The sequence below is a fragment of the Oncorhynchus tshawytscha genome, linkage group LG14, assembly GCF_018296145.1.
Source record: "Oncorhynchus tshawytscha isolate Ot180627B linkage group LG14, Otsh_v2.0, whole genome shotgun sequence".
In the NCBI taxonomy this organism is placed as follows: domain Eukaryota; kingdom Metazoa; phylum Chordata; class Actinopteri; order Salmoniformes; family Salmonidae; genus Oncorhynchus; species Oncorhynchus tshawytscha.
This window is the reverse complement of record NC_056442.1, coordinates 11,736,834-11,761,090: the sequence shown is the minus strand read 5'-3', so window position 1 is coordinate 11,761,090 and position 24,257 is coordinate 11,736,834. Positions and strand designations below refer to the sequence as shown.

Sequence of the window (24,257 nt, the reverse complement as noted above, 5' to 3'; positions counted from 1 at the left end):
CCTGGCTTAGGAAAAGTCTCCATTGCTAACTATAACATTTTCCGCCAAGATAGAACTGCCAAAGGGGGCGGTGTTGCAATCTACTACAAAGATAGCCTGCAGAGTTCTGTATTACTATCCAAGTCTGTACCCAAAATTCACCTTTCCAGAAACAAGTCTCTCACTGTTGCCGCTTGCTATAGACCTCCCTCTGCACCCAGCTGTGCCCTGCCAAAATTGTTGCAACCCCTATTACTAGCCTGTTCAACCTCTCTTTCGTATCGTCTGAGATTCCCAAAGCTGGGAAAGCTGCCGCGGTCATACCCCTCTTCAAAGGGGGTGACACTCTAGACCCAAACTTCTACAGACCTATATCTATCCTACCCTGTCTTTCTAAGGTCTTCGAAAGCCAAGTTAAAACTTGTTGAGGATAGGGGACAGTATTTTCACTTTGGATGAATTGCGTGCCTCTAGTGAACTGCATAATACTCTGTCCTAGATTGCTAATATATGCATATTATTATTACTATTGGATAGAAAACACTCCGAAGTTTCTAAAACTGTTTGAATTATGTCTGTGAGTATAACAGAACTCATAGGGCAGGCAATCTTCCAAAGTTGGGGCAACTTTGACGTCATCGCTCCCTCCTTTCCCAACAAGATATGGATCTGGAAGCACTAGATGTCCTCATTCAGTAGAAAGTGTAATGGAGCATTTGCTGTGAACTTTGACCTAATTGAAGGGAAAATAGTCAGTGTCGCAACAGAATGCCATTTTGCTGTGGCGCATTTCTCTGTGGGTGCTACGGCTGTTCCAATCGGCCCCACATGAAAATGCATGATCCGGTTGGAGCGTTATTGGATATATATATGATAATAACATCCTGAAGATTGATTCTCTACTTAGTTAGACCAGTTTATTCGACCTGGAATATATCTTTTGGAAGTTTTCGTGCGAGTTATCTTGGACCAGCAGTCAGTTTTTGGGCACGTGAGCTGAAAGTGATAGCAAATGCAGCTACTTGGACACTAGTATTGGACATTATAGAACAAAACAACAATTTGAGCGCAGTCTCAGATTATTGCATTGTTAGGATTTTTCCGTAACATTTTAAAAAAATCTGACACAGCGGTTGCATTAAGAACCAGTGTATCTTTAATTATATGTAGAACATGTATCTTTAGTCAAAGTTTATGATGAGTATTTCTGTTATCTGGCGTAGCTTTCTATAATTCCTCCGGATATTTTGGAGGAATTTCTGAACATGGTGTCAATGTAAACCGAGATTTGTGGATATAAAAATGCATATTATCGAAAAAAACAAAAACATAAATGTACTGTGTAACATGTCATATGACTGTCATCTGATGAAGATTTTCAAGAGGTTAGTGATTAATTTTATTTCTAATCCTGCTTTTGTGATTTTATCTTTGGCTGGAAAAAATGGCTGCATTTTTTCTTTGGTTTGGTGGTGGTCTAACATAAATATATGTTGTGTTTTCACTGTAAAACATTTTAAAAATCTGACACGATGGGTAGATGAACAAGGTGTTTATCTTTCATTTGAGGTATTGGACTTGTTAATGTGTGAAAGTAAAATATTTCAAAAGAATATTTTTGAATTCCCTGTGCCACCTTTTCAGCTGAACGGGGGGTGGACTTCCCAGAGGGGAACTCCTTGCCCCAACAGGTTTTAACAAACAGATTACCGACCATTTTGAATCCCACCGTACCTTCTCCGCTATGCAATCTGGTTTCAGAGCTGGTCATGGGTGCACCTCAGCCACGCTAAAGGTTCTAAACGACATCATAACCGCCATCGATAAGAGACATTACTGTGCGCCGTCTTCATCGACCTGGCCAAGGCTTTCGACTCTGTCAATCACCACATTCTTATTGGCAGACTCGACAGCCTTGGATTCTCAAATGATTGCCTCGCCTGGTTTACCAACAACCAGAGTTCGCTGTGTCAAATTGGAGGGCCTATATTGTAATTACTTTGCCACCATGGCCTATTTATTGCCTTACCTCCCTTAACTTACCTCATTTACACTCACTGTATATAGACTTTTTGTTTTCTTTTGTTCTACTGTATTATTGACTATGTTTTGTTTATTCTATGTGTAACTCTGTTGTTGCATGTGTCGAATTGCTATGCGTTATATTGGCCAAGTCGCAGTTGCAAATGAGAACTTGTTCTCAACTAGCCTACCTGGTTAAATAAAGGTGAAATAAATACAACATTTCAATTTCAAAAAAGGTAATTTTTTATATTGCTATTTCTGACTTTCCTGTCACACCTGCCTGGTTAAAAAATGTTTTTCATATGTTTGTATTTGGGGCGCAGTCCTCAGATAATTGCACGGTTTGCTTTCGCGGTAAAACCTTTTTGAAATCTGACACAGTGGCTGGATTAACAAGAATTTAAGCTTTATTTTTTTATGTATTACACTTGTGATTTTATGAAAGTTAAATATTTATAATACTGTAGTTTGAATTTTGCACTCTGAAATTTCACCGGATGTTGTCGAGGTGTCCCGCTAGCAGCACTCCTTTCCCAAAGATTAAGCATCCTAAATAATGCCATAGATTCAGTTTTTTAAAATAGTAAACTTGAAGGCAAAAAAGGAAAACATAATGCAAATCTGGTATTCCAACTGATTTTAGGCTACTACTGCTGTCACGTTCGTCATAACGAGGAGACCAAGGTGCATCCTTCTTTAATGAAAGAGAAACACTGAACAAAGTATACAAAACAACCGTGCCACTATCAGCCACGAGTGCTGACAGGCAACTACACATAGAGAATAACCCACAAAACCAAAATGGAAAATGGCAACCTAAATAGGATCCCCAATCAGAGACAACGACAAACAGCTGCCTCTGATTGGGAACCAATTCAGGTCACCATAGACCTATATATACCTAGACAAACCAAAACCCCATAGATGTACAAAAAACCCTAGAGAAGACAAAAACACACATACCGCCCTCGTCACACCCTGACATAACCAAAATAATAAAGAAAACAAAGATAACTAAGGTCGGGGCGTGACAACTGCCAACGACTTGTCTTGCACATAGTCAAGGCCCCCATTACCAAAGCAACCCCAAAGCATTATCAAACCTCCCCCATGTTTTTTTTTTCATTGGTCCACAGAACATTTTCACTGTATTTGGGGTTGTTCAGGTGGGGTTATGCAAAGTGCAATGGAGCTTTCGTTTGTCTCTTCAACAGTACGGTATTTTGTGTTCCTGGCTAATGCATCTTTTTACTATGTGCTTGCTTTCGCAGGAGTTCTGACAACAACTTCTGCAGATATGACTGAAACAAACTCAGCCGCTTTTTTAGGTAAGTATATTAATGTCTTCAGAAATCACACATTGATACAGACAGAAGGTGGGGAGAGAGAAATGCCAACATGTTGTCTACACCAAAGTGTGAAGATGCCTACAGTGGCGGACAAATATATTGCCAACATTGCACTTTTTTATTAATATTTTCCTATTTCTTTAGAACTCTGTCCCTGATGGGGCTTGTCGATTCACCTCTGTGTCCAGTCTGCCAAAAAATACTTTCCTGCCACTCACCTCCACGCATTCTGGTTTTGTCCCATCATTCAGAATTACTGGGGGGAAAAAGTTCTTAGCGTTCCCTCAGTCATCCTCCATATTACCATTACTGCATCCCCATCACTCTGCATACTAAATTACTCTGATGATGATGACATCCACCTATGTTTCCTCTATGTCCAATGACAAACAACACTTCCTATTGATTTCATTAACAATCGACCCAAAAAGTGACCCAGACAACATCAAAATGGCACCTCCTACCAGGGACCAACACTCTATGGGTGTTAGTTTGTGAACACTATTTCGGTGGATCACATATCATTTCTAAGAAAGTGTTAACGCCCAAATGCTAACCAGCAGCTTATCCACTAGTCTTGCTTAGTCTTGTACGGTCCTGTCCTGTCCAGTGTTTCCGTCTCTTGTTTTGTCCTGCTTTGACATGTCCCTATTTTCTACTTGCCTCTTTTCATCCTTACCCTACTTTTCAGTTTTGTCTTACTTTTTGGTTGTAGTTTACCTTCTTCACTATAATAAAAAAATTTATGTACATAGAACATTTGAGATCAGAATTTTAACACCCACGGTTTTTAATTGAACACTTTCTTAGAAATGATATGTTATCCCACCGAAATAGTGTTCACAAACTAACACCCCTAGAGTGTTGGTCCCTAACACCGTGCTCCATGGCAAAATATGTGGTTGCTTCAAGTTTCTCGTCTTGTCATCAACGCCAATTCGAATGCTAATCCGTTATAGCCTAGTTCGTTAAATATGTTGAACATGTTTGCAGTCCACATTGCTCTACTTGCATTGCTTCAGTATGGAAATACATGGTTAAACATAGGCTGTAGCATTTGCACTGTTATATGGGCTAGGCCTACTGTAAATTGCAGTCTGGACATGGACATGCCAAATATAGTCAATAAGCATGATTACATTCACTAGGCTATTGATAAGGCCTAAAAAGACCGTTTCTAATTCTAATCGAATTCTAATATAAATTAAACAACAACTTGTTTTAAATAGCCTATGTCTAAATACAGTTACAGGCACATGATTGCTCCCCGAGGGTTTTACGCACATCCAAACGTTTCACAGGAGCTGGATAAAGATCCAATATAAAGAGAAGGGGGGGGGTGTCCACTCACTGCTATACTGCTCGCAAATGTAACGTTTTATAAACATCATGGAACCATCTTACAGATCATATTTGCACTTCTCCAGAAATTGCATTGCAATTGAGCCATTTAATCTACGTTACCACAAACCCATGGATGGGGAATAGTTCTAATAAGTTTGGTTTTTAATCAAATTAAACAAAAAAACAATGAATCTGCTTTTTTAAACAAACAACTATATTTCCAGGATCGGGTCTGAAGCATGATGTCTTAAATCGCACACGTTCTATGGCACTGTGTGCACACGTAGGCCTTAATGCCATTACGCATAACATTCACGCCTCTATTCACTTGTATTGTTGCCTATGTGCAAGGCAGATTCTCAAAAAAATCTGCTATTGATATGACATTATACACTCTTAGGTTCTAGGTAGCACCTTTTGTTCTGAGAGTGTTGGAGGCTTGGATAGTTTGGAGGAGAGTGTGTGTCTTTGGTAACGGATGGATTTGAAAATGGGGATGGATAGCCTACTGAACAAGCAAAATTAAGTATGCAGGTATGTGAATTGTGAATAATGAAAAATCATGATGGCAAAAATTTCAAAAATATTTTTAAGCAATCTTAGTAGACCATTTAAAACCTCTTAATTCATAGGCTAGTTGGCTAATGGCCAGGATAAAAAAAAATATAGTAACCTATGAGTTGTTGCTAAACCAGTCTTGATTAAAAGGGAAGGGTAGGCAATGTTTGGTTTTAATCAAATGAAACGATTCATCATATTATGTTTCTAAATATAAGATTAACCGGCACAAAATGCACATCTCTCTTCCATGAGCACTGTGTGTCATGGCTAGACTGACTGCACTTCTGGCTCTCAAACCCATTCCATTATCAACTGCATTACCATTCAGATTGTCTTAAAACTTCCCATTAGCGCTGAATGAAATGGTCACTTCTGCTTGCGTTTTTAAAGGTCATAAATGGTCAAAATCATGTTTTGCATGAGATTTTATGATATTTGGACGAGACATTGATAAAGTTTGATCATAAAGTTACTGGTCCCCTCCCCGTGTCAAACACTTGGATTCAGGAAGCGGCATTATTAAAGGGATTGGGTGGCATCCACCTAATTCTCATTTTAATACCCAACAACAAAAAAAATGAAAGAAAGGAAATTAAAACAAATGGTATGAACAAAAATATTGGCACAAAGGAGCTAAGTTCTTCCACACCGAGCTCGACAATCCATTTCTTTATGGACCTCGCTTTTTCACTGGAGCATTGTCATGCTGAAACAGGAAAGGGCCTTCCCCAAACTATTGCCAAAAAGTTGGAAGCACGGAATCGTCTCTAGAATGTCATTGTATGATGTAGCGTTAAGATTTCCCTTCACTGAAACAAAGGGGCCTAGACCGAACCATGAAAAACAATTATTCCTCCCCCACCAAACTTTACAGTTTGTACTAGGAAATTGGGGCAGGTAGCGTTCTCCTGGCATCTGCCAAACCCAGATTCGTCCGTCGGACTGCCAGATGGGGAAGCGTGATTCATAACTCCAGAGAACACGTTTCCACTGCTCCAGTGTTCAATGGCGGCGAGCTTTACACCACCACAGCCAACACTTGGCATTATGCATGGTGATCTTAGGTTTGTGTGTGGCTGCTCGGCCATGGAAACCCATTTCATGAAGCTCCAGACAAACAGTTATTGTACTAGTTATGTTGCTTCCAGAGGTAGTTTGAAACTCAGTAGTGAGTGTTGCAACCGAGGACAGGCTCAAGCGGTCCCGTTCTGTGAGCTTGTATGGCCTACTACTTCGCAGCTGAGCCGTTGTTGCTCCAAGACGTTTCCACTTCACAATAACAGCACTTACAGTTGATCGGGGCAGCTCAAGCAGGGCAGAAATTTGACGAACTGACTTGTTGGAAAGGTAGCATCCTATGACGGTGCCAAAAGTCTCTGAGCTCTTCAGTAAGGCCATTCTACTGTGAATGTTTGTCTATGGAGATTGCATGGCTGTGTGCTCTCTTTTATACACCTGTCAGCAATGGGTGTGGCTGAAACAGCCAAATCCACTTTGAAGGGTGTCCACATACTCTTTTGTATATTTAGTGTATTTGTACTGTACACTTTGAAGTAGACAACATGTTGGCATTTCTCTCTCTGCCCCTTCTGTCTTTATCTATGCGTGATTTCTGAAGACAGTAATAATTAACTACAAAAAAGGCTAAGATCTTTTCACTCATATGGACCAACTCCATATTAATGCCCATGATTTTGGAATGAGATGTTCGACAAGCAGGTGTCCACATACTTTTGGTCATATAGTGTATGTATAAATATAAAAAGGGAGAGATATTCAAATTAGGCTACAGATGTTGTAAGAACACGCAGGGGGATATGGACATGACAAGGCTGGGTGTGAACAGACAGAGAGCGAGCATGAGCAGCCTTTCCCTGAAGCCTACAAGCCTCAGTCTCAATTACCATCCTGTCTCCGACCTCAAATAGTGAGAGTTAATAAGGCCTGTGAACTCTCCTCTCCCTGCTCAAACATGTATTCTCTCAGTACTGACACACACACTACTAACACCTCTTACACCCCGGGTAGCTAGTCTTCTGAATGCAGCAACCTCCCACTCTCAGCTCAACCTCCGTCATGTCATCCACTACATTTGTGCCCCTGTACATGGAGAGTGGTTATCGGTGCTCGTATCTTGATAATGACTTGGTGTGTGCAACATTCACTATATAGTGTGCTACTTTTTGACCAGAGCACCAGGGGCCATGGTCAAAAGTAGTACACTATGGAGGGAATAGGGTGCCATATGGGACGCAGCTTGGAAGGGGTTGCACATTTTAACGAAAATGATTAATTAATCATTAATGATAGACTTACTCCTCTGATGAAGCAGGTAATTAAGCATTAATGAGGTACTGAAGAACCACACACTGAAGCGTCCCAGCACACTTATTTTTCTTTTTTACTTGGCACTTTTGAAATGTGTGACATTTTTCCCTGCAAGTTGTTCTGGGAGTGTGTGTGTGTGTGTGTGTGTGTGTGTGTGTGTGTGTGTGTGTGTGTGTGTGTGTGTGTGTGTGTGTGTGTGTGTGTGTGTGTGTGTGTGTGTGTGTGTGTGTGTGTGTGTGTGTGTGTGTGTGTGTGTGTGTGTGTGTGTGTGTGTGTGTGTGTGTGATGCACTGTAAGATAGGTTGGGCTGACACACATTGAGCTGATTGGAGTGTGTGTGTCCCCCGGCTAGATTAAAGTCAAGGTGGATTGGACAGCTGTTCCATTGCAATAACTTATACTTAGCATCTCCTTCATCACTCTTTATTTAGTTTCCCTTCCTCTTTTGACAGGTAGAAAGGCACCTTCTACCTGTCACTGTTTTAGTGAGAGAATAACGTTCAGTCAACAGGCCCTACGCTCGACTAGCGTCCTGTCCAGGGGGTGTACTTGTACATCAAGCTGCCTCCACGCTTCAGACACAGGATAATCAGGAGATTAAAGTCAACAGTATAGCTGCATTGGGGAGTTCTAGGGGGTGGGGAATGGAATTCATGTTTTTTTTTATTCCGGGGGGGTGGGGGGAATGTGGGAGGGGTCTCGAATGGTTGAGTGGGGGGGGTCTTGGAGGGTTCAGGCTTCACAAGATTGTGATATTGAAAAAGGAAACTATGACATATATTTTATATCACTATCATTCACACGCACCCTGACACATAAGGATGGCTCTGTTGAGGAAAGACTGATACATGTTTGATAGTGGTAGTAGACACCCTCACACATAAGGATGGCTCTGTTGAGGAAAGACTGATACATGTTTGATAGTGGTAGTAGACACCCTGACACATAAGGATGGCTCTGTTGAGGAAAGACTGATACATGTTTGATAGTGGTAGTAGACACCCTCACACATAAGGATGGCTCTGTTGAGGAAAGACTGATACATGTTTGATAGTGGTAGTAGACACCCTCACACATAAGGATGGCTCTGTTGAGGAAAGACTGATACATGTTTGATAGTGGTAGTAGACACCCTCACACATAAGGATGGCTCTGTTGTGTAAAGACTGATACATGTTTGATAGTGGTAGTAGACACCCTCACACATAAGGATGGCTCTGTTGCAGAAAGACTGATACATGTTTGATAGTGTCTTGATGCTGTATTGTTTGTCCTTCATGTTCTAATACTTTAATGTTTCCCCTTCCTTGTGTTTTTTTAATAAATCATTATTTAAAAAATATAAAAAAATTAAACAGTATAGCTGCACTCAAACTCATATCATATACTGTAAACACAACTCTGTCAGTATTGTATAGTGTAAACCAGAGTCAAACTACAGAGATAAGCTAGTGTAATGAAGGTATGGTGAAATCTGAAGGGAAATTTAACGATAAATCAGTAGGTACTGTACATGTCTGTGTGTTGACTACAAGGCTCTGTCTCTCTAATGTCATTATCGTGTTGTCTGTTCTGTTGTCATTGCAGTGGGAGCCGCCCACGTAGAGGATGGATCCTTTGAAGCCATTTTCGGAGGTGAGAAATATATCAATCACAATGTATTTATAAAGGCGTTTTTATATGAGCAGTTGTCACGAGGCGCTATACTTTAACCCGGCCTAACTCCTAAGCTTTAGAGATGGTTATCCAGATCTGGTTAGCATTATTGTTCTCTCTATAGTCTGAGAATGGAACCAATGCCATGAGTATCACGTAAATGGAAAGTCCTCCACTCACTGTTTCTGGTTTCACCTACCTAATTGTTATAGTTTCGCTAGTTATGCGGAGGAAACAACGTTCTGCCATGAAAAGCCATGAACTTTACTTACATTTGAAGTCAATTAGCAGGTGCTCTTATCTAGAGAAACTCACAGGAAGTGCCTCGCTCAAGGGCACATCGACAGATTTTTCACCTAGTCAGCTCAGGGATTCAAACCAGCGACCTTTCGGTTACTGGCCCAACCATCTTAAACGCTAGGCTACCTGCCGACCCAACCCACCTAAAATCAGTTAACTAAAATCTAAAAATAGAATGTCGCTTTGACGTTCTCGCTCACGATTACTACTATGATAACGTGTCTTATGGAAAAAACGTATTACACTTTAAAAGAGTATTCTATATTTTCAGAGACCATTCTCCTCTCTCAGTCGGTCTCATTTCTACTCGTCTCTCTCCCTTCCCAGGAGTCATTTTTGCCCTGCTCCTGGCGCTGCTCCTGGCGTTGCTGGTACTGCGCTACATTGTCAAGCATAAGGGCACTTACCACACCAACGAGGCCGACTGTGGTGATTCCGTCGACAAGTTTGGCGGTGACCCTCAAAGCGAGCAGGTTCAACTAGAGATTTTGGACAAGGAAGAATAGAAAGAAGTATACTTCATTTGAAACAGGATCTTGTTCCATTTCTAAACCAGGGCCAATATTTTCTATGGAATTGGAAATGCCTATGATGGTCATCTTAATTTCAAGACAACATTTATATGGGGCCTACAACCATCTCAGCTCTGCAGATTTTGCTATGAAGTGACAAAACAATTAGATCACTTATTTTTGTATTGCCCATATCGTATATACACTATATATTGCAAAAGTATGAGGACACCCATTCAAATTAGTGGATTGGCTATTTCAGCCACATTACAGTCTTATTCTACAGCTTTATTTCCCTCATCAAGCTACACAAAATCTCATAATGACAAAGCAAAAACAGTTATTTATCAATTATTGCAAATGTATATTTTTTTTAAACTGAAATATAGATAAGTATTCAGATCCTTTACTCAGTACTTTGTTGAAGCACCTTTGGCAGTGATTACAGCCTTGAGTCTTCTTGGGTAAGACACTACAAGCTAGGCACACCTGTATTTGGGGAGTTTATCCCATTCTTCTCTACAAATCCTCTCAAGCTCTGTCAGGTTGGATGGGGAGAGTTGCTGCACAGCTATTTTCAGGTCTTGGGTTCAAGTTCGGGCTCTGGCTGGGCCACTCAAGGACGTTCAGAGACTTTTCCCAAAGCCACTCCTGCATTGTTTTGACTGTGTGCTTGGGATCGTTGTCCTGTTGGAAGTTGAACCTTCAAGCCAGTCTAAGGTCCTGAGTGCTCTAGAAAAGGTTGTCATTAATGATCTCTCTGTACTTTGCTCAGTTCAACTTTACCACAATCCTGACTAGTCTCCCAGACCCTGCCACTGAAAAATATCCCCACAACATGATGCATCATGCTTCACCGTAGGGATGGTGCCAGGTTTACTCCAGACGTGACTCTTGGCATTCAGGCCAAAGAGTTCAATCTTGGTTTCATCAGACCAGAGAATCTTGGAGAATCTCATGGTCTGAGAGTCCTTTAGGGGCTTTTATTGGGCACACTCCAATCGAGCTGTCATGTGCCTTTTACTGAGGAAGGGCTTCCGTCTGGCCACTCTACCATAAAAGCCTGATTTGTAGAGTGCTGCAGAGATGATTGTCCTTCTGGAAGGTTCTCCCATCTCCACAGAGCAACTCTGGAGTGCTGTCAGAGTGACCATCCGGTTCTTGGTCACCTCCCTGACCAAAGCCCTTCTCCCCCAATTGTTCAGTTTAGCCGGGCGACTAGCTCTAGGAAGAGTCTTGTTGGTTCCAAACTTGTATTCCATTTAAGAATGATGGAGGCCACTGTGTTCTTTGGGACCTTCATTGCTGCAGAAATGTTTTGGTACCCTTTCCCAGATCTGTGCCTCGACACAATCCTGTCTCGGAACTCTATGGACAATTCCTTCGACCTCATGGCTTGGTTTTTGCTCTGTTATGCACTGTCAACTATAGACAGGTGTGTGCCTTTCCAAATCATGTCCAATCAATTGAATTTATCACAGGTGGACTTCAACCAAGTTGTAGAAACATATCAAGGATGATCAGTGGAAACAGGATGCACCTGAGCTCAATTTCGAGTCTCATAACAAAGGGTCTGAATACCTATGTAACATTAGAGTGTCTAGTTTGAGAAACAAATGACTCACAAGTCCTCAACTGGTAGCTTCATTAAATAGTACCAACAAAACACCAGCAAAACACCAGTCTCAACCTCGGTGAACCAGTGAACCAGTGAAGAGGCGAATCCGTGAAGCTGGCCTTCTAGGCCGAGTTGCAAAGAAAAAGCCATATCTCAGACTGGCCAATAAAAATAAAAGATTAAGATGGGCAAAAGAACACAGACACTGGACAGAGAAACTCTGTCTAGAAGGCCAGCATCCCAGAGTCGCCTCATCACTGTTGATGTTGCTCAGTTGTGCACTGGGGCCTCCCACTCCTCTTTCTATTCTGGTTAGAGACAGTTTGCAGTGTTCTGTGAAGGGAGTAGTACACAGTGTTGTACGAGATCTTTAGTGTCTTGGCAATTTCTCGCATGGAATAGCCTTAATTTCTTAGAACATGAATAGACTGACGAGTTTCAGAAGAAAGTTATTTTTTTCCGGACATTTTGAGCCTGAACCCACAAATGCTGATGCTCCAGATATTCAACTAGTCTATTGAAGGTCTGTTGTAGTGCTTCTTTATCAAAACAACAGTTTTCAGCTGTGCGAACATAATTGCAAAATAGTTTTCCAATGATCAATTAGCCTTTTAAAATGAGAAACTTAGCAAACACAACGTGCCAATGGAACACAGGAGTGATGGTTGCTGAAAATGGACCTCTGTACGCCTATGTAGATATTTCATAGAAAGCCAGCCGTTTCCAGCTACACTAGTCATTTACAACATTAACAATGTCTACTCTGTATTTCTGATCAATTTGATGTTATTTTAATGGACACTTTTTTTTGCTTTTCTTTCAAAAACAAGGAAATTCTAAGTGACCCCAAACGTTTGAACGGTAGTGTATGCTCAAAGTATTAACATCCCAAAATACTGTATCGGTGACTAAATGTGGTCAAGTTTATGTTGAAGATAATGCATGTCTGTTGTTTTATCACATGAAAATGCCATTAGATAAAGTGTGGGTATGTATCAAGCTACACATTTGATACATTTTCACAGTCATGGATAAAATCAGCCAAACCTTTTTCCCAATTAAGAGTTTACTTGTATACCCAGTCGAAAAATCGGATTATTCAACACAACATCTGGGTTCAGGAAACCAAGATATAGGGGCAAATGTTTGCACTTCAATAGTGTGTGTTAATGAGATTTAGAAGCTTATGGAGGATTTTGTGTTTTCTATTTTCATCAAGCTAGAATAGAGCGATGCAGTGCCCGAGGCTGCTGAAGGGCAGTTCTGAATCCTTGAGTAGCGCCAGGCAGCGATATGTGGGTTTAATGCAATTCCAACAACCCCAGAAACGTTCCTGCAGAGCTGAGCCAGCACACTTTGCAAAAAACCATTGTGCCTCTGGGAAATCATTTTACTCTAATTGCGTATTATTCTTGGTTGGGATACAAGACAATACAAGCCAATCTCAAGATCATACATCACCTGATCTACGAGCTGGCAAAGTGCACTTACTTTTGGCCATTTGATTGCAAGTTGAAAGTATTTATTTCCATTTGTCTTCCTAATCAAAGTATGGGACAATTGCTAACCTTTCTCCAAACAGAGTTTTCCTTCAATTCTCTAATCAAGTCCAACTTCAAAGCCAGTGACTCAGCGTGTTTGAGTGCAGTAGCTTGAGTGCTCTGTCTGATTGAGGTAAAGACAATAACGCCATTGAGACATCCATCCAACTGCCGTCCTCACCGACAACATATCAAATCCTATTGATCAGGGAGGAAAACACTTACAAAATATGTGCCCCAAATGGCACCCTATTTCTTATTTAGTGCACTAGGCTACTTTTGACCAGGGTCCTATGGGGGAATAGGATGCTAAATAGGGAATAGGGTGCCACTTGGGACTCGGCCGTGACTTCAGCAGGGCCACTGACACCTCTCAAGGAGATGAACAACTTTTCTAAAAGAGTCATTCCAGGGTCACTGAAGCCATAGCCTGGCCTAGACAGCTAAACACAAGAACCAGGCGCTTGAAAGGCAATAATCAGGAAGTCAGCCTTGCAACCAGCAACCAGCAACCAGCCGCACTTCCCGTTCAATGTATTTTTATTATTAGGAATCAAATAACAGTTCAAAAGGCACCCATCCTGTTCTCTTACAATTGTATCCCAGCTTTCCTCCTGGCCTTGGTGCGCAGAGAACATACTGTTTTATTGCGACAATAAGCCATACTTTGATATGGCCCTGAAGGCATCAACATAAATTCCTTTCATCTCGACTGCTCTGTGAAGCTTGAACAATGGCAAATCCAAAGCTGGTGACTTTTCCCATCTCTTCTCCTTCTGTCGACAAAATGGCATAAAATGCAAATACATGCTAGCATTCTCCGTGGATGAGCGCAGCATGGGACTGTACTCTCCTAAAGACACCAACGATGAAAACACATTGAATTTCTTTTGAACAATGTAGCTACCTCACTCTCTTTGAGTTGTAGCTAATTCCAGTAAAAGAGGAAACAGTACGTGAATTAATGAATGACTTGACTTGGAAGCCCATGGTCCTGTAGTCTGAGTTGTGTGGATTATCTCCCTTGTTAGATAATAGAGTCTTGTATGCGTCCCAAACAGCACCCATAGAGCTCTAGTCAAAAATTGTGCACTACAGAATGTACAGGAAATAGTCTGCCATTTGGGACAGAGACCTGGATGTGTTCAGACAAAGGAAAGAAGAATGGGAACAGGAAACTCATTGAATCATCTTGTTAGAATATCCCCATGGCTTACAATAGGCGCGGTCCCAAATGCAACCCTATTCCCTGGTCAAAAGTAGTGCACTGCGTAGGGATTAGGGTGCCATTTGGGATGCACATTTTTAAGGTTCTGGAGCTATTGAGAAAGGAGAGTTTTGCATAATACAGCAGCAATAAAACAGAAAACGCTCAATTCCAGCTCATCCAAGTGTTGCTCTATTCTATTCTTCAAGCTATAATGAAGATATGTGACTTAGCCCCTGACATGGCCAGCTTCCTAGGAGAAAGGACTTCCTTTCCAGACTCAATTACTATTTCAATACGTTTCCGCTATGGATATTGAATATTGCAAGATAAGCAGTTCTCGCAAAATGGCTATCACAAAGTCTGCTCCGGGGTTTATGTTAAGGCTTTTTACGCTTCTGTTCAAAGGTGCATTGGGAAGGTTATGAAGTACATTTTTTGGGGGGGGCCAGGGTTACAGGAATAAATAATCCAGTACCTGCCTGTGAAGACGGATGCTACATTGTTACAGCCAGGAATAGTTTCTGCGCTCAGCACTTCCCCATAGAAGTGAATGTCAAACTTGTGAATGTCAAACTTGCAGAGAGAGGGGATCCCCAACAGAGCAGTGTTAGAGAACTGTTAAACCAACTCAGTGTTAAAGATGAAATCGGCATAAGGTGAAACAGTGCCACTGTTCGCCCTCAGTGCATTTGTCATGATTTTTGTTCTGCTGATGAAAAGGAGGAGAGGAGCAATCAGTATCGTGGGCCAAAAAATATTCCAGTACATATTCTGTGTTCTATCGCGTGTGTGTGTGTGTGTGTGGGGGGGGGCGTGTTCATTGTTTGAAGTATCTTCTTCGTTGTTGTAATATAGCAAACGGACATGGCCGTTTCACCGAGTACGATTTCCAGGTTTAAAACAGTTTTCAACCAATGCAGTGTTAAAACAGTGTTCAACCAATGCAGTGTTAAAACAGTGTTCAACCAATGCAGTGTTAAAACAGTGTTCAACCAATGCAGTGTTAAAACAGTGTTCAACCAATGCAGTGTTAAAACAGTGTTCAACCAATGCGGTGTTAAAACAGTGTTCAACCAATGCAGTGTTAAAACAGTGTTCAACCAATGCAGTGTTAAAACAGTGTTCAACCAATGCAGTGTTAAAACAGTGTTCAACCAATGCAGTGTTAAAACAGTGTTCAACCAATGCAGTGTTAAAACAGTGTTCAACCAATGCAGTGTTAAAACAGTGTTCAACCAATGCGGTGTTAAAACAGTGTTCAACCAATGCAGTGTTAAAACAGTGTTCAACCAATGCAGTGTTAAAACAGTGTTCAACCAATGCAGTGTTAAAACAGTTTTTAGAAGAATTCACAAGCTTGTAACTGCAAAACTAGGCAGAAATGCTGAAGAAACGTGATTCAGAAAAGAGGGAACAAACGGTGTTATGCTTTGAACTGCTTTTAATTAAGTCTGTTCCTTTCTGTTTACTTTGATGAAACATTGTTTCCTTATTAGGCTCACTGTACCAGAGAGAGCTGCATCTCCATAAAACTAAAGGGAACATCATCCCCATTAACAACTGTTACTAATTTAAATACCTATGGTTTGGTTTTGAAAGATTCATACAACACAAGAACAGTACACTGCCCTCTGATCCCAGAGATCATAATAACCTGGTGTCTCACTCCCAACATTCCAACATGCATTTACTGTCCCCAAGGAGGCTGCCTGTTTGCCTGCCTATATACCCTCCTTCTTGCCTATCTGCCTGTGTGGCTGGCTTCCTGTACAGATAGTCTAGCAGGGAGCCTGCCTCTACCTGGCTGGCTCTCTGCCTGCCTGCCTGCCTGCCTGCCTCTCTGCCTTCCTATCTGCCTGCCTGTCTGCCTCTCTACCTGCCTGTCTCTCTGCCTGTCTGCCTTCCTCTCTGCCTGCCTGCCTGTCTGCCTGCCTGCCTCTCTGCCTCTCTGCCTGCATCTCTACCTGCCTGCCTCTCTGCCTGTCTGCCTTCCTCTCTGCCTGCCTCTCTGCCTGCCTGCCTCTCTGCCTCTCTGCCTGCCTCTCTGCCTGCCTGCATCTCTGCCTGCCTGCCTGCCTGTCTGCCTACCTGCCTCTCTGCCTGCCTGCCTGCCTGGCTGGTGCGCTCAGCAGTAAGAGGTGATATAGGCCTAATCATTATTACTCTATGATAACTGATAAATAATCCTCATATGAACGGTCACTAGGGGAAATTGGCTTTTGTTATTTCATGTGTAACCGCATTGCACCTGCAGAAGCCAGCACTGAATCATCTGCAGGGAGTCTGCTAGGCTGTATTGTCATTAACAAACTACTGGAATTGTGTTTGTGTGTGTATATGGATGGGTTATTTTGGGTCCTAGAGTATGTTCACTTTTTTCACGTACTGTAGTTCCATCTTGTTTTATTTTTTTTATAATAATAATAATGACTGTTTTTTGAATACAGGCAGAGCATTGAAAGGTCTCTGTACTTTGTTTTCTCTCTCTCAGTGTGAGAAGCCAGTTCCAAGTTCCAGTTGTCTTTCCAGACTTAGTTGTTGTGACAAACTTTTGACCAGATAATTCAGTTCCCTGGGTGTAATTATTCAGTTGACTGCAGGCACATTTAGATTTAATTAAAAGTGAGAGCCCAATATCACTTGTCATTGCACCTGACACCCTGACGTTAACTTTGCAGCTTTGCATTCATTAGAGCAGGCAGTCATTTTGTCACATCTCCTTTGGAATTGCCTAAAGTTGTATCTTATTTACAGCATAATTCTAGCAGAATATAGTGTACATCCTTAGGCATGAAAGTAACAAAACGGAGGTGTGTGTGTGTGTGTGTTTGTGCGTGTTGGCAGAGGCCTTCCAGGTTCCCCACAGTCATAACACGGTAGGAGCGTGGCTGTGTCTTTGCACTGCCAATTATCACTCCGGAAATTGACTAAACAGACTAACTACATCACACACACATTGTGTGGGGTGATTGATTTGAAAAATCTGCTTTAAAAAGCTTGGTCTCTAATTAGATGAAACAGGAGAAAATAGATCTCACAAAACATCTTGCTCACCTTGCATGGCCTCTGCCAGGTTTTGCTTGAAAGGCAGAGGCATCTTCAGCATCTTTTCGACACTCTCTGAATAGGCCAGATACATTTCCACTGTCATTTCTGATGTGGACTGACTCAGTGTTACCGGATTGTCGAAATCAAATTGAATTCTTTAGGACAGATAGCTACAACTCTTCAGGGAAATATCCAGATACAATATACAGTCTGTACAACAGCAACAATTACAAATGAATAAAGATTGTGCTAAAGTAACTATTCCTAATATCGAGTACACCCCCAGTGCTTAATGGTAAACACAGCACCTTGATGTGTGATCTGCCTTTTTATGAACAAAGTTTTCCTGTGGAGAAATAGAGTTGTTCCCTCTAACTGGACCAATAGCCTTGTTTGGTATGCAGGTCCACCTGCAGGTCCACCGGAGGCCCCAAAACATAACAATTCATTGGCTCTAGTTCTCCTTTGTGTCAGATCCCACATTTCAACTCAATTAAACCCCATTTTATTTCAGAGCTGCATTTGCAGCATGAGTGTGACTAATTGAAAAGTGACCGGAAAGGAAAAGCAATTTTCTCACCTAGAAATGACTCGCCTACTCGTCACACAATGCATTTTTCTTTCTCAAATCGAACAAATGGTTCAAGCCTCTGCTCAAACTTAGGAACAGTGAGCCTCATTATCACGTTGGGAAGGCGGATGAATGATGCCTATTCATCCACCATAACATATCATAGGGCTTTCTCTCTTTGTGCTCGTTCGCCATGAGATGAGGAAATAAGAATGGCATCATTTCACACAGACAGGGCAAATACAGTTAATTGTTCCAAGTGTTATTGTTAAAGCCTCTTAATCCTAGGATTTAAGAGTGATTAACGTTTGTTTTCATAAGATTGAACAATGGACTAAAAGCTGTCGTGTTTAATCACAAGACATTCTTATAAACTAGGGGAATTTGTTATTTTATTTCATGGTTAGCACCAATCAGTGCTAAAAGACTTGCACTCTCCTGGATAAGCTCTTGAAAGTAAGTCCATTCATACAAATAAATCTAATTTGACTTTGCCTTTGAGTCATTCCATTGGACCACCTCCACTACAGTATTAGCAGGGAGTTTTTATAACTAACCCAAGATGGACAAGAGCCTGTCGTTTCCAACGGGAGCAAATGAATCACAGCGTGCAGAACAAGAAGGTGGGCAGAGTCAAACACCAGCTACTGAGATCTTTTTGGCGTTATTTGCATATTTCAGTTAGGGAACGCCTACTCTGGGAGGTGCGCGTGTGCACTCTAAGCAACGCACTTTTTTTTGAAACTTTGGCAAAACGCAGTCCACTCTGTTTGTTACAGCTTTTAGTTTGGAAGCAGAAACCTGTATGGAGATCAACATGTGTCATCGATGAGAAAATCAACAGAATACCGGACAAAATCCATCTCGCTTAATGTTCTCCCATTGCCGGCCACTGGGCTTCCATACTAGTGAGTGGAAATGCCAACCGGATGCTTCGCGTCTATGCATCCAGTTTAATATATGGCTCATCGTTCTGTCTGTGGTATTAGATTTTCTGTGATAGTGAGACACTTCCCTCTTGTGGTGAAAAGGATCCTGTAGTTGTATGGAAGTCAAATGTTCTGGCTGCGCCACCCAGTGGTAAATTCTAAGTACTGCAATGAGAATACTGGAACACTGGTGGTCAACATTCATTCAAAACAACCACTCCTTCTGAAAGTAACGTCTTCGCCAGAGGCGTGACAGTTGGTGATAGAGTGGGGAAATTACTAGTGAGAGGAAGCATCCTTTTCAGTCAACCTCAAAGTTCCATTTACATTTTGATCTGCAGAGGTTGGGTTTAGAGTTGAGGTTTAGGGAACGTGTTAAGGTTAGGATTCGAGTGGTTAACATAGACTCTGGCCATGGGAACTTATTTGTACATTTGAACTGTCCTGTTATGACCCGTATGACTGTGTTGAATATCACTCCCCTGACCACATTTTATAAAGTGCCTGGGGAAGCGAGGGCCTCCACCGTGGGAGATTTATGATATGGATTTATTTTATTATCAAGTAATAAAAGTGGTCCGAACATCTGTTTTATTACTTTTATTTTAAAAAGGGGTGCCAATACTGATGGAGAATTACGAGGTGATTTACTGGACATCAGGACTTACAGCTGACTTGTAAGTCCTGACGTACTTCAAAATTCCAAGTATGGCAGTACCAAGTACCTAAAGTAAGGAATGCATAATGGATACCATGCCAAACAAGCAAAAGCAAAAGGCTATTGTAGGCTCAGAAAAAAAGTGTTGGCAGCAAAATACAAAGGACGCTTTATGTTGCGCTTTACCATCGAGCAAAACCCAGCAGACCAGTCTAGACCAATTGAAATCTTACCCTGAATTCAGAGAGATACTCTGCCAATAACAGAGTGGGCTAGACTGGCAGAGACGGAGTGTTTGTTTCTAGAAATAAGGGTGTTTTGAATGGGCACATTCTGCTAGTATTGATAAACAGGTCTGTTGGCAGGCGGCTGATGTGGGCAGGGGTTTGAGTTAGCCCAGGCCCAGACGCTCAGACCGTTCTGTTGGAGGGACGCCAGTGAAATTCTCTGGCCTGCTAGAGGCAAACGATTATGTGAAGAAGACCGCCAAGAGCATAATTTCCCGTTAGAATGGGAATTAGAGAACCACACACTTAGTTCAATCCCATCAGTCACTAGGAAAATGGATGGATGAAGGAAGGATGGACGAAGTGGGGTGCACATGCAGATGTGCTGAGTCACAGGCCATTGTGACATCCCTTCCTCTGTCTCAAAACAACAAAGATCCATCTATGTGGTCCAAGCCAGGCCAAGGGATAATTTCAGAGAAGAGGACAGAGGGGGTAACATCTATGGGATGGAAGAGTGAGGACAGGGTGGAGGACTGGATGTGTTGGGATGATGTCTGGACCTACTGTAATAAGACAGTTATTGTTAACACATTACACACACACACCAATGGAGGCTCCTCAGACGAGGAAGGGAAGGACCATCCTTCTCAGTGAATTTCAGAAAAATAGAAATAGTCAAACAATAATAAAATGCAATCCTTTTTAGATAAAACTACAGTAAATATATTCAAATGTCACCAAATACCTAATTAAAACACACTGTTTTGCAATGGTCTACAGTAATCTCAACAGCACCCTCTAGGGTAGCACCATGGTATAGCCGGAGGACATCTATTTTCCATCCTCCTCTGGCTACATTGACTTCAATACAAAACCTAGGAGGCACGTGCTCCTCACCCCCTTTCATAGAACTTCCCGAAGGACGTCCTCCAACCAATCAAAGCTTTTGCAGTATGAACTAACATGTTGTCCACTCAACCAAAGGATCAGAGAACTAACCTACACATGTGTGATTTAGAAGCTTGGTGAGTTGGTGACATTGTTGGATAGATTGAAAGATTGAGACAGTGAATGGTGATAGATGATCATTTTTAGGTTACTATTACATTCAAATGAATTTCTTCAAACTACAGGAGATGTAGGAGGTAGATTAATCCTTGCTTGGACTAACACATTCTTAGCTCTTCTGTCTAACTGTGTTGTGTTATTGTTTTTTGTCTTCCCTGTTAAATCCTGTCGCACCCTCAGTGGAAGAGTTGAGCTCTCCAACAGCATCCATCTGTGATGAGCATGTCCTGCACTGAAACCTAGCCACTGAACACCTCTACCCCTGTCCTGCACTGAAACCTAGCCACTGAACACTTCTACCCCTGTCCTACACTGAAACCTAGCCACTGAACACTTCTACCCCTGTCCTGCACTGAAACCTAGCCACTGAACACCTCTACCCCTGACCTGCACTGAAACCTAGCCACTGAAAACCTCTACCCTGTCCTGCACTGAAGCCTCTGAACACCTCAAACCCTGAACTGCACTGAAGTCAAGCCTCTCGAACACCTCAGCTCATGTCTTATAACCTCATTCAGTAACTGATGTGATCCCTTCCCAACACTGTGTAAGTATCAGCATTCAACATCAACTTTCATTCCCATTCCCCATACTATTTTACAAAATAATTGATTTAATAAATCTTAGGGTTAAAATAGTTTGTCTTTGATGATTTTTTAAACACGCTTTGTGGACTCTGTGCAGTCTGTGACTATACTGTGGGTCTCCCATCCTCCTATATTTTCAAGTCACCAGCCTCCACTGACACCCAGAATCATATTAAACCTCTATACAACCAGAGCCTCCCAGCCTCTGAGGCAGAATAATTCAGATGTGTTAAATAGTAAAGGAGGATTAAAAGCGAGCTAATTAAAACATCCAATGAGTTTATTGACCTCTCTGCCCCAATCCCTGCAATCCCCTCTCCACAGGAGCAAAGAACAGCTTTATGAATACACACACACACACACACACACACACACACACACACCGCCAAGTCTTGAGTGAACTGAAACACTACACGCCAGCTTTACAAATGCCACCAGAAAAAAAGTAGTTAAGTAGCTTAGTATGCAGAAAGCCGTTTAGTGCTCATTGTTATTTCTGGATACTGTGAGAAAAAGTGCCAGAGGCAATTTAGGCCATTGCCTTTGAGTGGCTGTGTGGTCACTTGTTTTTACGACGAGTCTGAAGCAGTGAAATAGTACATAATGATGTCTGGTTTGAGTAACAACGTACACACACACACACCAGTAAGAGCCAAGTCCTGAGTGAAGTGAAGTGAAACACTACTACTGGACTCCTGATCAGAGGACCGGACCTCACCTGCATTTGAAAACTCACCAAGTCTGCCAACGCCTGTTCCTGTTCAAACAACTTCTCTCTCGTTTTCCACCCAGATCATCTTGTCCCAATTTTATGCATTACTTGTGATTTCACTTTGAGGTTGGTTCCATACTGGCAGTTTAAAAAAAAAACTTTTTGTGTGGTGCTAGTGAAGTTCTCCACCTAATTTATTGCCTTCAGCAAGCTTATAAACCTAAAACATTTCGACTAATTTAACACTGAGAGGATACAGGTCTAAAATGAAACATAGAGGCCTTTGACTTCTTAAGATGACCCAGAAGATGACTTACTTGACTTAACTAGGAATCTTTGGCTCCTAGAAGGAGCACAGCAGATCATTGATAAATGTCCTTCATCTCACTCAGTTTTGAGTGAGATGTTTTTCCAGGTCACACCAGTTGACGCCTCTCTCAGTCATTTCTACCTGGATGTCTCTCTATGGGAGAATCTCAATTGCATACTTCTCGAGTCCTCTCTCATCTCTCCTCACCTCCTCCTCAAAACCCATTGGAGGAGAAGGTCATAGGGGAGGGACCTCTGGCGTTCTCATCCATTGGTTTGTGAGAAGGAGGTGAGAAGAGAGGGGAGAGGATGCGAGGGGTATGCAATTGAGATTCTCTCCAAGCCTTTCTGAGTCGAGAAGATACGTCATGAGGTACCGAAAGACAGTTAAAAAATGTCACTCAAACATTTCATAGCTCTACATGCTTTCAGAAAGAATAAAATTCACTGTCTCTAAGCAAGTTTATGAAATGTGTTTCACATTAGGGTTACAGGAGTGTTTACAGCAGGCTTAGTGCCAAATTAGATTTACAGAACTATCCATAATTGAAAGCTGTTAAAAAGAGAGCTAAATGTATAATTGAGCAAACACTGTAAAGCTGAGAATGCATCAATGGAACATTCATCCACACCTGGACTACCACTAGAGAAACTGTCTGAGAAGTGTTTCTCTCTCTCTCTCTCTCTCTCTGATTGGTTAACTGACAGAGGTTATAAGGGCACCTCTTGCCACCTAGAGAGACAGAGGCATGATTCAATAAACGTCTTCCTCAATTTGTCAGATAGTTGGCAGTAGGCTACATGCCAAGTTCAACTTGGCTAACCCAAATAGCTAGCTACACTCGTAGAAAAATGTGTTCCAAACGGGTTATTCGGCTGTTCCGGTAGGACAACTCTTTTTGGTTCCAGGTAGAACCTTTTTGGTTTCAAATAGAACTCGTTTTGTGTAGAACCCTGTCAGGAATGGGTTCTACCTGGAACCAAAAGGGTTCTACTTGAAACTAAAAATGGTTCTTCAAATGGTTCTCCTATGGAGACATCTGAAGAACACTTTTAGGTTCTAGATAGCACCTTTTTTCTAAGTGTATAATAGCTTGTTAAATAAGAGGCCAAAAATGTTATGAAATGTTGTTACATACAGCATTTCATTTATCTTCTCCATTTTACCAATATTTTGGGATATGGTTTTTTCTTGCTGTTACCTGTTCGAGGTTGGCTCGCTGCCGCTCTCCCTGAAAACTCCAGTCAGGTTTTGGCCGATTTCACATTTGAATTCAGTGTGATTACATCCGGTAATGACCGTCTTTGGCTACCTTGAAGACCGTCTCTCTATTTGAAGACCGTCTCCTAGACATTGAACTGATGTGCCCAATGGGTAGCTAACTCAGCTCGCTAGCTGTGTTGATGGAGGTATACAGAAAGTAAACAAAAAACTGTAAAGTAAGTTAAGGGCAGATAAAACAATCACACAAAGAAATGATTGAAAACAAGGTACATAAAAGTGTATGCTTTTGGCTCAGTATATGGAGGGCCAAAATGTATTTTCTCTCTAACATGGTCGATATTATGAAATGACCATCAGCCCTTTTAAGAGAGAGAAAGTTTTTGTTTAACTGCTGCGCATCTAATCTAGTAGTTCCCTCTTCCTCCTCTTTTTCAGCCCAAATAGTTTCAATATGCTCATTATGGGCTAAGTCTATTGCAACCATTATTCCGTATATA

The 24,257-nt window shown here is 41.7% G+C and overlaps 1 protein-coding gene across 1 annotated transcript in view; it reads left to right on the top strand.

The window, feature by feature from the left end:
- The window catches only part of LOC112267537 (cell adhesion molecule 1-like), a 29,389-nt gene extending 19,037 nt beyond the window's left edge, over window positions 1–10,352 (top strand). Inside the window, exons 3-5 of the mRNA XM_024445762.2 lie at window positions 3,276–3,332; window positions 9,174–9,221; window positions 9,870–10,352. Coding sequence (XP_024301530.1) covers window positions 3,276–3,332; window positions 9,174–9,221; window positions 9,870–10,048 — 284 coding nt within the window. The 3' untranslated portion in view covers window positions 10,049–10,352. The remainder of the gene's footprint in view (window positions 1–3,275; window positions 3,333–9,173; window positions 9,222–9,869) is intronic.
- Window positions 10,353–24,257: the final 13,905 nt, after the last annotated feature.